Raw genomic sequence first — 16,231 nt, forward strand, 5'->3', positions numbered from 1 at the left:
TGTTCCTTTAATTGTGTAATCATAATCAAAATGAAAAAATTTTTTTGTTTCGACTTTTCTCAAATTTTTGCGTTGGTAACTCAGCAAATGCAAGGAAATGACAAAAAAAAAATGAAAAATTTCCAAAAAATGTCAAAAAAAAAATTTAGAACACAAAAAACAAGTTTCAATTTTTTTTTCCTTCGATTTTTGTATATTTTATTTTTTTGTAGTTTCTTCTAATGAATGTTAAAAATAAAAAAAAATTTTTTTTTCAAAAAATGATGACAGGGTCTTGTAGGGAATTTATTCAAGTTTTCAACGCCGCCCTTTAACTTTCTGTGCGATCATTGGTACCTGAAATATCGAAGATCAAACCCAAAAGGATCATTTGTTGTTTGAAGGCTGATATCTCTGCGACAAATCGTCCTACGAGGTTAAAAAAAAACCAAATTGAAGCTGAATAAATTTGCTAGACGATGTATGCATTCGTTTAGTTGAAATAATTTTTCCACGGTCCGTGGGCTCTTCGGAAAAAAAAAAAAAATTTAGAAATTTTTTGGCTCGCGGTATTTCTCATGTTTGCGCAATAATCGGAGCTTTCAAAAAATTTTGAAAAAAATACACCTAAACTAGAGATTTCAAGCTATAAAATGCTTTTTTTAAATTTTCGATACGATTTTTTTTCACCAAGTTACAGCCTTCCAAAAATCACTAAAAAATTTATAAAATTTTTCTGCTCCTTTAATTTTTTGCATTAGTGTATTTTGAAATGATCTTCTGAGCATTTATTGGATACTTTAGAAACTCAGAGAAAGTGAAGCATTTTTTAATTTCCAAAATTTCTAACTCATTAACATATTAAGATTTTTTCACTTTTCGTTCTTTTTCATCCATCAGCGAAACGTTATTAAATATTTTTAAAAAATCCAATTCCTAAAGTAACAAGAATTTGTTTTCCTTAATCGCATTCAAAGTCAGCCCCAATTCAAAATATTTAACAATAAATTTTTTAATTTATAATAAGATAAATGATAAAATTCATGCTGCATTTAAAAAAAATTCTTTGTTTTTATTATACTAAAGGGAAAAATTGTTTTGAGCGCTATAGCTAACATTCAATAGAAAATAAAACAAAATAATTTAAAAGTTACATCACACGATTGTTTACTCGTCTAATTATTTATTATTAACTAATAATTAATTAATCAATTAATTATTATGGTGGTTACTGTTTTATTATTTTATTTATTACATATTAATTATCACATGAGAAAAAAAATTTGAGTTTTTCTTTTGTTATTTATTTATTTAATTTATAACGTTAATTTTCTTATTTTATTTGACCTCTACCCTTGGTTATGTATTGTTAAATATTCTTCATTTATTTATTTCATTCTATTACTTTTTTTGTAATTTATTCACATCGGAATGTTGCAAATATTTTCTTATATTTTATAATTTATTATTATAATATATGTGTATATATAATTATATACAATCATTGCAATTATTTTATATAAACTAATTTAAATTTTTATTAATCAATTAGATTTTCAACTTCGAATAATTCTATAGGAAGTGTTTTTTTTTTAATTTTTTTTTTGTTTAATATGTTTTTTTGCGCATTATAATTTTATATGTATATTAAATAATCCAATTAATAAGTTTATTTATAATAATTAATTTAATGTCAAAATTCGACCCGTAGTTGGCTCACTATTTACAATACCTTTATTTAGTTTTATTATCTAAATTTACTAATTTCATATATTATTATTATTATTCTTTTGTTTTTAGTATAATAATAATCATTTTATTTGTTACTCATAATAATAATTAGTAAAGCTTACATGAACAAAATTAATCAAGGCAAAAAGTCCATAAAAAAGAGGAATACCCTAAATTTCAATTTAAAAAAAAACATTGAGTATTTTATTGGCGCTACTGTCGATGGAATTAGAGCGCAAAATTTTAAATTGCTTGAATATTTTTTTGTTAGTAATATTAGTTTTTTTTGTTACTGCTCAATAATAAATAAATATTAGATGGTTTAAACTCACAATCAGTCTTGTTTATTTATTTATTTTTTTCACATTCTTTATCATTTATTATTAGTACTATTATTAATATTATTATTATTATTATTATTATTATTAATATTATTATTATTGTAATCGTAATAATCTAAAGTTGATTATTTTTATTACTAATATTTTACGAAAACTTGTTTTTCTAATTTATTTTTTTAGTTTCTTCTCATATTTACTATCTTCTTTTATTACAGTCCAATTGAATAGATAAAATGTGTTTGGCAGTGTTATAATTCTACTCACAACATCTCTACTCAAGGGAAGTAGCTATAACTCTACTCACTCACAACTTTACTCAGCCTCAACTCTACTCACAGTTCTTTTTACTCAGGTTTAACTCTGCTCAGTTATATTTTTACTCAGCCTCAACTCTACTCACAGTTCTTTTTACTCAGGTTTAACTCTACTCAGTTATATTTTTACTCAGCCTCAACTCTACTCACAGTTCTTTTTACTCAGGTTTAACTCTACTCAGTTATATTTTTACTCGGCCTCAACTCTACTCACAGTTCTTTTTACTTAGGTTTAACTCTACTCAGTTATATTTTTACTCAGCTACAATTCTACTCAGAAAGAGTTGCTATTTTATCGATAGGCTAAAATACGTGAGTAAAGTTGTGAGTGAGTAGAGTTGCAGCTGAGTAAAAATATAACAGAGTAGAGTTAAACCTGAGTAAAAAGAACTGTGAGTAGAGTTGAGGCTGAGTAAAGTTGTGAGTGAGTAGAGTTGTAGCTACTTCCCTTGAATAGAGATGTTGTGAGTAGAATTGTAACACTGCCATGTGTATTATAAAAAAAAAAAAAAGTGAAAATAATTCATTTGTTTTTATTGCGCATTATCAGTAACATTAGGATTAAAAAATAATTATTATAAAATAATAGTAGACAATTGATTTTGAGCTGCTAGAATAAAAATGTAAAAAAAAAACAATTTAGAAATGAAAAAAATTAAGGCATTCAAAGGAATTGAAAAATATTCAATACACAACAGTATAAAAAATAAATGAGTTTAACAAAAAACAAAATAAAGAAAGAAAAAAATAATTAGTTTATGAAGGATAAAATTTCTTTATTACTTCTCCTAAAAATTGTAGTTTTTTTTAAATGTATATATTTTTTTTACTTGGAATTAGTCCATATTTTTGTTTTTTATTCTTTACACATCGCTGTGTACCTACCACAACATTTAATTACATTTATTTATTAATTAATAATTAATTAAATTGCCTAAAGTTAAGAGATACAATAAGCGTAATGTATTTTTTTTTTAATATTTACAACGATTTTTATTATTTTTATTTGTATTTGTATTATTTTATATTTTTTATTTAATAAATCGTCATCTATAACTAAACTCTTCATTCTTTCTCATACTCCCATTTACACTTTTTGTCCATTTATTTAATTTTTCTTCGAGGTTTCTCTGTTGAACGGCTAATAAAAAAGAAAATTACAATTTTTTTTTTTTAATTAATCGAAATTTATTTCTTAAAATGAAATTAGGCTAATTACAATTTAATTGTTAAACCCTATCAATATTAAATTGTATTATTTATACATTTTTTTTAATTGTTTAAACATATAACAAAATTTATTATTTGAATTTGACAATTAATATCTTAGCGTCATTCTATTTTTTTTTTTTTGTTAATTAAGTAGATTTCTTTTCAATTTGAAAAAAAAAGTTCATTACAACTATTTTTTATTTTCTGTACAAATTTGAATCATTATAACTATAATAATAACAATACAATAAACAAGTTAATTTGACTTAGAAAAAAGGAAGAAAATATGTTTAAGCATTGTTTTTTTTCATTTTTTTTTCTTTTTTTTTTACAATGTACAATAAATAATATAAACAATTGACATGTTTTTCGTCTATCAATTTATTATTTCGTCATAAAGTTAATGATGAATTAATAATTATATTATTGGCTTGAAATTATATAAATTATATATAATACAGAAAAAACCTCGAAAATGATATAGTTGACTATATTAGATTTTTTCTCTTTCATTCATTTTTACTTTTATCTTGGTTGTTTCATTCTTAATTATTTAATTTTATTTTTTTATATAATTTTTTTTTCTTTATTTTTACTTTCAAGACAAATGTCTCGAGCAATTTTATTTATTAGCAAATCCCCCAATTACAAGACGCAAGTAATAATGGGGATGTCAACAGTAGGCATCATGTCACTTCCATCGCGAGTGAATTATTTTTGTTAGTTCGTACAAGTTGCTGTTGCTGCTGTTGTTTACTTTCGCATGATGATCCCTCGACACCATCTACTTCCATGCTCAATCCTTCACTAAAACATTTATAGAAATAATATACAATTAATTTATTTTTTTAAAAATTATTACTATTATTTAAAACTACTGATATAAAAACAAATCAATAATCTTTAATATCTTGAGTTATTGATTAATTTTTCATCAAAGATAGGTAGGGTATAAATATTAGTTCAAACATTTTGGATAGAGATTTTGAACTGAAATAATTTTTTTATGATTTACACGGAGAAAAATGGGCTTAAGAAATCTACGAATTTTTATTATGATGTCGACCAAACTTGAAACAGAAAGTTGAGTTGCAAAAAAATAGTATGTTACACTACAAAAAGTATTATACACTTAAAATTTATCGATAAATTGTAATTAATATTATCTGTCTAAATTAGGAATTTTAGTAGAAAATGAAAAATTTTTAGAGGCTCACAATAATAATTATAGTGCAGCATGATAATTTTTTGACGAATCAATTTCCCGTTTCAAGTTTGTTCAACAGCATAATAAAAATTCGTACATTTTTTGTGTCCGTTTTTCTCTGTGCATACACATGAGGTAAAAACGTCACGGATGTTCTATCGTATTTAATGATTAATTACATTTATTATAATAACAATATTAAATACACCTCGAGCGCGAATGCGCTGAATGGATTTTACTGTTACTTCAAAATTTGCGGGTGTTTTACTCAGATTAAGGGGTAACGGTAACCGATTTTCAATTTAATTTAATTCATGGACAAACACTGGATACCTAACATAGAGAGTCTTTAGCGTTTTTTATATCCTTAACAAAGAGCTAGAAATTTCGTATTTTTAAAAATTCTAATTCGTCTCCGAGAAAAATTGTTTTAAAATTCTCATTTACTCTACGAGTGCAACAGAGACAGTCTCGTTTATTTTTCTGAGTGTGAGAAAGAGGTCCGGTAGCGTATCCCCTTAAAAGGGCCCAGGCATTGGTTAAAAGAAATTCGTTTACGATGCAGTATTCATAAAACGGCAACTCATCGAATATAGAATCTTATTTAGAAAAAAAAAACTAATAATAAATAAATAAATAAAATTCGAAATTTGTAATAATAAAAACTTCAAAAACGAAGTATTATGAAAAAAAAAATGGCAAAATGCAAATAGTTTCGAAATAACATTTAAGGTAAAAATTCTTTATATTTTATATTTTTAAGGTAAAAATTAAAGTTACAGATCAGAAACTAGTAACCAATTACTGCATGTGTTTCAAATAGAAATATCTAAATAGAGAAAAAGTATACATAAAAAATAATATAGATATAGAAATACATGGAGTGATTGGGTATTAGGTCTTTTAACTTTTAGAAAATAATCAATTATTGAATAATAAAGATTATAAAGAAAAATTGAAATAAATAAAAACGGTGATTGCCATAGAAAAATTAATCAATTTTTCTCATTTCCGAGGAATTTTTTTTTAACAATATCTCTGGCTCCCCATATTAAATAATTTATTCACTTTTTGTAGTAAGCAAAAATAAGTTAAAATTTATATCATCCTAAGAAGGATCCTAAGGTAATAGAACATGGATTTATTAATTTACTGATTAAAAAAAAATAATTTAGTTCAAGTTATCTTAGATTTCGATTAATATGTATAGACATTTGTAACCATGATAACTATCAAAAAACTACTAATCAACATAATTATATTTCTATTAGCTGTAGTGACGGCACTGTTTTGACGTCAAGGATTCTATTGAAAATTGTTATCTAAATTCTATTTATTTAATTATAATCAATCAAAAATTTTAATTTGACAGAGTTCGGCGTTAAACAAGCATGTATATTTGTGTTCTCTTTTTGTTAGCGATATCTATGATTATTATGATAAAAAAGACGGTTCATTTGAAAAATCTCGAGAGGATAAAATATATCATGATGCAGCAATTTAAAAATCGATATTTAGATAAATTTTATTTTACTGTTAAGAAGTAACGTTCAACTATTTTTCATTAAATTTAATTCACTGATTAAGATTATAAATCTCAAATGGAGAGTTTTACGTATTTACAAAAATTCAAATTTTTTTTCGTGCATAATCGTTTAGAAATTCTCATTTGTCCTACGAGTGCAATAAAGATATTAACGTTCATTTCTCCGGTTGTGAGAAAGAGGTCTAGTACCATTCCACCCTAACAGAATGTTTTAAAAGATGTCGCGTATTTATTGGGAGGAATATTACTTAAGTCGAAAACTTAAATCCTCACGGTCTTAATTTATAATTTGAATGCAATATTTTGTATTGTAATATACTATTGAGGTGTGCACTTTTTGATTTTCTGCCTATTTTATATTATTCATATATAAAAAAAAATATAATGGTGTCCAAATCGAATGCTACTACCCTATTTTTATATGAAAATTATTTGTAAAAATATAACATACTATCGACATCAGTTTATCGGAAGATTTAATTTTAAATTAATGCACTGTTAAAAATTTTCCTTAAAATTCAAAGCAAATTACTTGAAGTTTGACAAGTTTAAATCAGTTAGAAATATAAAATGTAAATATGATGATTATAAATTAACTTGTTTATATACTTCATTTTGAATGTTCGTCATAAATATAAAAAATTAAAATTACAATGCATTTAGTTTTACTTCATTTAAGTAATTATTTTTATATTATCTACAAGTCAATAAATTTTGAATAATATTAATTTAAAGATGTTAGTTATTCAAGGAACCATAATTTTAATTTGAAAATATTTTTTTTCATGTATAATTAATTTTTAAATACGATACAATTCATAGCAAAACTTTAATAAACTCACAATTATCAAAAACTAATTAGGGTTTTTACAAAAAAGTTAGTGCTGTGACTTGAACACCAACGCAGTATATGAGTACCTTCATATCAATTATTTAGCGAATTTAAGGCAAGTTAATGACATTTCGTTCTTCTACAAGGTAATTAACGGGTACATTAACTCCCCAGAAATACTTGAACGCTTTGAATTTATCTGCCCCAAAACGGGTCTACGACATAGCCGGCTACTAAATACTACAAAATCCTCCAAAAACTATGTTCGTTTTGGGCCTATCAACAGAATATCTCATTCGGTCAATGCTATCTGCTCGGATGTGAACTTTTTTGGTTGTCCCTACCCATCCTTTCGAACGTCTGTCAAAAAGTTGGTACTCGAATACAACAACGAATATAACCACGAACCCCTTCACGTGCAATCTTTTTTGTCTGTTTGATTTCATTATTTATTTTTGTATATCTATTAGAGTGGTCCAAAAAAAAAGTTTTTTGGCTATCATTCCAAAAGCTTCTCTAAGGTATAAAAAAAATTCCCTCCACAGCGCAGCTTGATATCTCAATTCTTCAAGAAGCTCAATACATTTATATTTTCCCATTTAAATAACACGTAAAAAATTTTTTTTTACGTTTTCATCCGGTAAAACTACGAAAAAAATTTTTTTCTATATTTTCCATCAATCATTCTTGTAGGAAATTTAATTCTCTACAAAAAAGTATCGAAATAGTTTTTTCGTAATCCTAACGGTTAAAAAGTTATTGAGCGTTAAGTACTCGTTACTAAGTAAATTTGAAGGAAGATAGTTTTAAAGCAACTCTTTAATAGAATTGACACCATTACTAGATAATTTATTTAATTTTTATAGATTTGAAATAATTTTCCACTTTTTGAAAACTTTTTTGGTGACTGCATGTATTTATTTCAAAATTAATCAAACTCTAAACTCTTTATAATAATTAAATAATTTAATAATCGTTTATATAATTATGAATAATTTTTCTTATTCCAATTTGGATATTTTTTCCTATGATCAGCAACTATTTGTAACAGATATTGTTTCTGTTCTTCATCTTTTGTCCCAAATTCATTATATTTTTCAATTAAAGCTAGTACTTGCGGATGGATACTGAATTTAATTTTCTTCATATCTAATTAAATTTTCTTTTATTGCGAATATTTAAAGCTCAATAACTTTTTACCGGTTAGGATTACGAAAAAACTAAATCAATAATTTTTTTTAGAGAATTAAATCCCCTACAAGAATAATTGTTGGAAAATTCAGAGAAAAATTTTTTTCGTAGTTTTACCGGATGAAAACGTAAAAAAAAATTTTTTACGTGTTATTTAAATGGGAAAATATAAATGTATTGAGCTTCTTGAAGAATTGAGATATCAAGCTGCGCTTTGGAGGGAATTTTTTTTATACTTGAGAAAAGCTTTTGAGATAATAGCCCTTGAAAAAAATTAAAAAAATGTTTTTTTGGACCACTCTAATATCTATATTACAATCCATTGCTTAAAGCGTTATTTCGACTGTTACTCTTCTTTCATATCGTATGTAAATTATTATTGTATATTGCCGCTTGGCGTTAAATAAATAAATAAATAAGTATCTTGATTATTTACATAAATCAGTAATTATTCTAAATTCAAAAAAATTTCTTTTGAAAACTCCAATTTTCTCGGATAAAATAGAAATCTCCTCTGACCAAGAAAAATTTTCTTGGCTCAGGAAAATCTTTACTTGGTTCCTGAAAACAGTTGTCTTCCAAAATAATTTCTTGACTCAAGATAACTTTTTTTCTGTATAAGTTTTCGAATTACTTTTTTTAAATTGTTATTTCAAATGTTTAATTTTTATCTCACATGTAATGAATTATAAAAAAATTTTTACAATACAGTAAGAATAATTCGAATAATTTGACAACTTAGGAATAATTCGGAAAATTATCAATATCCGATTCAATAATAGTTTGCAAGTACGTTTTTTGCGGAACGAAAATAAAAAAAAAAAATGAGGAGCAAAAAATCTACTAGATCTAGATTCCTGAAATATTTTGCATAAACGCTAGTATGTCGGCCGAAAATTGCAGCCACCCCCAATTACCCATTGTTACCTTAAGCAGTCAAATAGCATAAAACTTTTTTCATTTTCGTTGCGCGAAAAACGTTCCGATCTTCAGGTACATAATAAAAATAAAACATGTCTACAAATGATAAATGAAAAGTAAATAAAAAATTACCTATTATTACTAGTAAGCGTAATTTCCCCGGACGTAGGTATTTGTTGTTGTATTTGTCCTTGTTGTTGTTGCTGTAACTGTTGTTGTTGTTGTTGCTGCCTCGCTAAATTAGCAAGTTTAGTTTGAGCTATAAACCCAGGTAATAAACCGGACGGTGAAGAATGTTTTTGGGGTATAATAATGGTTGATTGATTATTACTAACATAAGTTCCAGTATTATTTTGCACAACAGCAGCCGATCCACTAACAACAACACTATTACTATTAATTATATGAGAGGTTGGACCATTTTGATGGCCATTACCATAGTTTGTAACACTAGTAACTCGTAAATTTCTCGTTGGACTAGTCAATGATTTCGATAATATAGACGACGATGTTGCCGATGACGTCGTTCCCGACGTCGACGATGACGAGGGTAATGATGATAATTGATTGTTCATTAATTGTCTATAATGATTAACGTGTTTCGTTATTCCACTTTCGGTTTGTGTTACCAAGGAAGTAGTTACTGTTGTTAATGGTAAGGAAAATGATTGAACGTTAGAGGTAGATGACAATGATATTGATGATGAAGACGACGTCGACGACGATGACGATGAGGATGATGATGATGATGACGATAATGAAGAGGATGAAGATGAAGATAATAATGATTGTGTTGATGAAGATAATGATGATGTGGAAGTTGTTGTTGTTGTTGTTATTGTTGTTGTTGTTGTTGTTGAACCAGATGAATTATTTACACTTTTACCGACACTATTACACTGATTACGACAACTAAACACATTATTGTTTACTGGAGTCACTTGAAAGCGCGAACTACCGAGTTCTTCACAAATTGTAGGTGCTGTTGATGATAATAACGATACTGCTGACGTTGTTATTGTTGTTGTAGACGTCGATGACGATGTTGTTAAAACACCGAGGTCAAAACTCGTCAGTCCATCATCATCAACTGAAAAATAATCAGCGATATTGAATTCCGCTGTAAATATTTCATCACTGCTAGGTCGATCGGGCTCTATATCAACGCATATTGACGTTGCTTCCGTTGGAAATGGATACGACGATGCTGGTTTTTTAGTTTTTGTTCCTATTGAACTATTCGTGTAAAAATTATCCATTTCAGACTCGGATTCTTCACTACTACTATTACTTGATGTACTCCAACCTGTTGCTACCTCTTCATTTTGGTTTGCATCTGTGCCTAACGGAGTTTTTGGCCGGAAATGTAACCTGTGAATAATTTTTTTTGTATTTATTAATTAATTTTATAAGAATTTTAGTTAATTATACTATAAAATTATTTCGTTACCATTCTTTTTTAACGGAGTTTGTTGTTGTTGGTGTGGCAGTAGTTATTGAATCATTATTTTGACATGATTCGTGTATTGTGAAGTCTAATGATGACCAAATATCATCAATATCACTTGGATAACGATCCAATATGACTCTGTAATAAAAAAATTTAAGAATTTTAAATTTATTAATTGAATAAAATATCATTAGTACAATATTTTTATTTGAAAATTATTTAAACTCTAAAAAAAACTCCTTCAAAGTAATTTTTAAAGAAAACTATTCATAAATTCAATGACTTTTCAACATTAAAACCAATTATTTCTTGTCAGCTCATTAAAAATCGAACTGTCAAACATATTTATATTTGTTTATAATTTCCCTTTAAATAATTTAATTAAAATTTCAATATTAATAAATAAAAAATCATCTATAATATTATAATATGGATACTAATCTTTGCACTGTAAATAATTTTCAGAGTGAATGCGAATTAAATCCGGATTGAACGCAGAGTGGATGACTTTTTATTTATTCACTCCCCTTCGGAATGAAATTCACTCCGAATGGGAGTCATCGATGAGTGGATGATTTTTTATTTAATTCCCTCAGAGTGAATTTCACTTCGAAGAGGAATTTCGGAAAATATTAATTATAAAAAAAATAACTAATACATAGTGAGCTTAGGTCTTTGATATTTTGACATTTATATTGTATGGAAATAATTACGAGCTATCTTTCCAAATACTCACGCGAAATGATTCTTAAAAATTATAAGCAGCTGATAATGAAACTTTTACGATATAATTCCACTGAGTCACAAACTGTCGTATGACTTACATCAACCATACCACGAGATAATATTTCATATTGCAACAAAATATCAAATATTCCATATTCAATAATTTAATATTTCCACTATGTATTATATATATGAAATTATAATTTAGTGAGTTACTAAAACGTTTTATAAATTAAAAACATAATATTTTCAGTTTAATTATTAATACCTGAATTAATTATTTATTGAAATAATTATGTTTCTAATTAACAGCTGCTTCTATTAAATATTAATTTATTTAAGTATTAAAACTCCGGACCAGAGTGAATGCGGATTGAAATAAAATCCGTGTCACTCCGAAATCACTCTGGCCATAAAAAATCCCCATTCACTCCGCATGCGGAGTTATTTTTTTTTTAAACTCCAGAACTTCGAGTGACGGAGTGAATTTGGATTAAAATAAATTCATATTCACTCTCAATTTTTTACAGTGAAATAAATAAATTTTGATAATAAATAAAATTACCTTCCGCCACGACCATATCTTCGTCTTGCAAGACCAATACATCTTGGAGTAGGTTTACTAATACTTGTTAACGCAAACCTGTATTTTTTATCAGCTGTACCACCTTCGTCTTTATTACACCAAGGCCAATTACCAAAACCACCTGGTACAGGCTGTAGAAAAATAATTAAGTTGTAATTTAAAAATTATTTTATAAAATATATAAGATGGTGATAAATAAAGTAAATACTTACAGGTAAATAATTGCAATACCGATTGCGCCTAAATGCAAACGGACCCTCATCGGCAGTATCATCATCATCACGTTCTTTAGAAATTGATAACTGCGTATGAGGAAATGGATTATCTTCGTCAGAGCTGACAAGCGGGTCCAGCCCACTACCGAGGACACCAGTACGTGAATTACGATTACTACCACCAACACCACCACAAGCACTACCACTACGTAATACACTATCGTCTAATCCACTACGGCCGTCTAATTTATGTTTTCGTTTTTTATACTGTCGTTTTTCTTTTCTTTGTAAACCATCATCTTTATTACAAACTTTATTTGACCAATTTTGATGTACGCCAAATTGATTTGTAAATAATGGAGCAAATGCTGGACGTGTTGTTTTTAATGCTGATACTTCTGCTAATATTTGACCACTGAAATCTTCTGCTTGATACCTGTAACATTTTAATATTTATTTTATTAATCAAAATTTAGTTTTAATTAACTATATATTGAGTAATTTAAACAATTAAAAGTTTTATAATTGTAGTACTCCGTCTAGTGAATGAACATAATTAAAATTTCAAGTACTAATGCCATAATTTTCATCATATGTATGTGAAAAAAAATAATTTTATTATTGAAATTAATAAATAAAATTCACTTAATGGCTCAGTAATTTTATCAATTCTTTAAAACAACTAGATAAATATGATCCTGAAGTAAGAAGACAATTAAAAATCTTCAGATTTATTTTAAGAAATCAATTACAAGAAAAAAAAATTAAAAATATGCACATGTAGAAAATAATAAAAAACTACAGGTGCAATTTTTAGAAGTATTTTTTTTTTATAATTTATCGTTTCTAAAAAAATCTAGTTATTAGACGTCGGATAGTTTCAGTGTCATAAATAAATTTTTTTTCATACCTTTTTTCAAAAACTTCAATGGTCAGATGAAGATGTTCACGTTTTGTTTTCTCACGTCTTTTAACTAATTCAAGTAGTGTAACCGCTTTACTAAGATCCCTACGTAATTTAAGCATTTTTTCATAACTAGTTTCATCATTTTTACGATTTTTACGTGTTTGCATTTTTTCAGTTATCCTACGAAATGCTAAGTAAGGATTGTTGGCCGCAGATCCAAGACGATTATCCGTTTTCACAGTTAATAATAATGGATGTTGTGGCTATACAAATAAATATTCGCATAAAATGGTACATAATAAACTATCAAAATAATAAATGAACCAATAAATATTATAAGACTTACGTTTCTAAGACGTTTATCTAACCAATAATCAAAAACAGCGATAATAAGATCATCGTCTTCTTTTAATAAAGCTTTAGCTTCTTGTAATGATACTGTTTTTTGTGCTGAATTTTTTTCAAGTCTATCCATCATTTCTTCAAATTGCAATGGCGTCAAGTCCATTTTTTCACTTTGTATTCCGACCCATTTTTCATCTTCGGAATCCATATCATAGTCTGGTATATCTTGTTCCATTGCAAATGCTAATTTATTTATTTTTTATGTGGAACAAAACAAAAAATTATAATTATTTCTAGATATATATCGACAATTTAATGTTAATATTAAATACTTACGTTGCATGTGTATTAATTGTCGTGGTAATTTGTAATCGGCAGGATAAATTTTATCGTAAGCTTCTACATCTGTTAAATCCGTAACTTCGGGAGTTGGAATAATTAAACCCGCGCATATCGCTCTTTGAAGATGGTGTTCCTGAATTATGAAAAATAAAATAACAATTATTAATTTGTTACTTAAAAACTTTAATATTTCCTTTTTAAAATAAAAAATTATATTTAATAATAAAATTTAATAAATAAAATCAATTAAAATTATTTGATTCGTCGATTGATTTCTAAATTAGTTAAAAAATTTTAAAATATATACCGAAAAAATTATGAGTGTGAATGTAGCAGACATCAGACAAATTTAAAACTATAAATAAATGGAGTAAATAATTTAAAAAATAATATTTGTAAAAAATGCACTTACTAATTTTTAAATTTTTTAAATGCGCCTTTTTTTTTTTTTTGAATTTTGTTAATTATTTACTCTATTTATTTGAAATTTACAATTTGTCTGATGTCTGCTACATTCACACTCATAAAAAATTGACTTTACTCAATTAATTTAATCTGTTTTCATTTTTTAATTTAAATAGTTCATTAAATCTCCAAAATTCAAAAATAAATACAAATAATTCAAATGAAATTACTTGGGAATAATAAATCATTGTTTCTTTGTTTACAAATGATTTAAAAAATTATATTTTTGGATTCTTAATACCCATAAATATTAACGTAATAGATAATCTAGTCGTTAAAAAGAATTACTCATAAATAATATAAAAAAATATTTAAAAAGTGACATTAACATTGGTATGAAATTTCGCGCCAATTTTAAAATTGACTTTTTAGACTTTTACCGCGGTAATATTCAAAACCAAATGAATTCCACAGAAACTTTATATATATTTATTGATATTAATAATAACACCGATTGACAATAACAAATAAGAAAATAAAAAAATAATAAAAAAAAGCAGAATAAATATTAATAAAAGTGCCATCTATCGGTTGTTTACAAAAATTAAATGTAAAAAAGCGATTTCAAAATGGTTGCCATACAGAAAACATGCTGTGATCCAAAAACGTGTTTGACAAAAATAATTCCTAATAACTTACACATTCTTCCTCTTTAGTCATACCACTTGGCATTTGTGGTACTGCACGATTAATTGCTGAATAATCCGGCAAATCAGGCAAATCTTCAGCCATAAAAATAGGCATTGGTTTAGAAGCGTCCAGGGGCTTCGCCCTGAACGACAGCTTGCTCATCGTAGATGCACGTAATAACCTAGCTTCAACTAAATATATATTTAAAATAAAAATTGACGTCTATTTATTTACACTCGCGTCACTAAAACAAGGGTCTTAAAATTGGGCCCAAACTTTTAAGTAACACCAAGGGCCCCTTTAATCCCTCTCCCTCCCTCGAAATAAATAGTATATTGTATAAACTGTCGTTGTATATAATATGAATGTGTGTGAATGATACTGAGGAGAGGGAGCGGGGTGTCCGGGGCGTGCTTTGGAACCTCGAGTTCCTTTTCGGGGCCCTAGAAGTTTGAGGCACCACCATAGGCCTCAACACCCACCGCAATAAATTCTTCAGGGTCTCATCGTTCATCAGCCATTATATCTAATCACCCTCACTCATTCACTAAACTAAATATTTCACTGTTAATACATGTTTGCGTTACACGGTCCCTGCTCAAAGCCATCATGGCCGACGTACAGCCATTTAATCTACGGGTGAACCAGTCGCAAAACAGGACCGTAGCTCAAACCATTTATTTTAAAGGTATCCTTATTCCTTATACTCGCCTTCTTTTTCAACGCTCATGTTTTAAGGCTGCTTCAAAGCCAGATAGTTATACCACGGGCACTCAACTTTACTAGCTAAATTCAACCCCGGGTACACACAATCTCAGCTAAGGCTCAATCGCAATCACTCACTTTTGTTTACATCGAGCGACAGCCGATTTAATCTTGGTGGGTGTTTTGTCGCTCATTATTTTTCGCGGGATTTTCAAATTTTGTTCTTTTGATACCAATATTAACATTTATTTTTTTTATTTTTTACTTATAATTATTTTTAATTTCTCATATTTCTATGAGTGTGAATGTAGCAGACATCAGACAAATTTTGAATTATTAATAAATAGAGTAAATAATTAATAAAATTAAATTTAAAAAAAATGCGCCTTTAAAAAATTTTTAAATAAGTGCATTTTTTATAAATATTATTTTTTAAATTATTAACTCTATTTATTTATACTTTTAAATTTGCCTGGTATTTGCTACATTCACATTCATTAATTTCTCCATAAAAAAATTTTAAATTAAAAAAAAAACAATTTATTGTTTGCAGTCCGATTTTCTAAAACTGAGTTTTCATCAAATG

The 16,231-nt window shown here is 26.9% G+C and overlaps 1 protein-coding gene across 1 annotated transcript; it reads right to left on the minus strand.

Moving 5' to 3' along the window:
• Positions 1-1,563: 1,563 nt before the first annotated feature.
• LOC130664772 (enhancer of polycomb homolog 1) lies at positions 1,564-15,734 on the minus strand. Its single transcript, XM_057464862.1, has 9 exons — positions 14,950-15,734; positions 13,840-13,978; positions 13,505-13,746; positions 13,162-13,421; positions 12,249-12,687; positions 12,016-12,167; positions 10,725-10,862; positions 9,407-10,645; positions 1,564-4,384 (listed from the first exon to the last, which is right to left on the minus strand). Exons 1-9 carry the CDS (start codon positions 15,100-15,102, stop codon positions 4,264-4,266), a joined length of 2,883 nt encoding a protein of 960 aa, XP_057320845.1. The 5' UTR covers positions 15,103-15,734; the 3' UTR covers positions 1,564-4,263.
• Positions 15,735-16,231: the final 497 nt, after the last annotated feature.

The sequence above is a fragment of the Microplitis mediator genome, chromosome 3 (assembly GCF_029852145.1).
Source record: "Microplitis mediator isolate UGA2020A chromosome 3, iyMicMedi2.1, whole genome shotgun sequence".
Taxonomy (NCBI): domain Eukaryota; kingdom Metazoa; phylum Arthropoda; class Insecta; order Hymenoptera; family Braconidae; genus Microplitis; species Microplitis mediator.

Excerpts from the sequence above, each read along its gene's own strand:
- LOC130664772 (XM_057464862.1), bottom strand. The coding sequence starts at position 15,102 with ATGAGCAAGCTGTCGTTCAGGGCGAAGCCCCTGGACGCTTCTAAACCA. Across the intron at positions 13,422-13,504 it reads TAGATAAACGTCTTAGAAAC|CCACAACATCCATTATTATT; the intron begins GTAAGTCTTATA and ends TTATTTGTATAG. Across the intron at positions 10,863-12,015 it reads AGATATGGTCGTGGCGGAAG|AGTCATATTGGATCGTTATC; the intron begins GTAATTTTATTT and ends TTTTTATTACAG.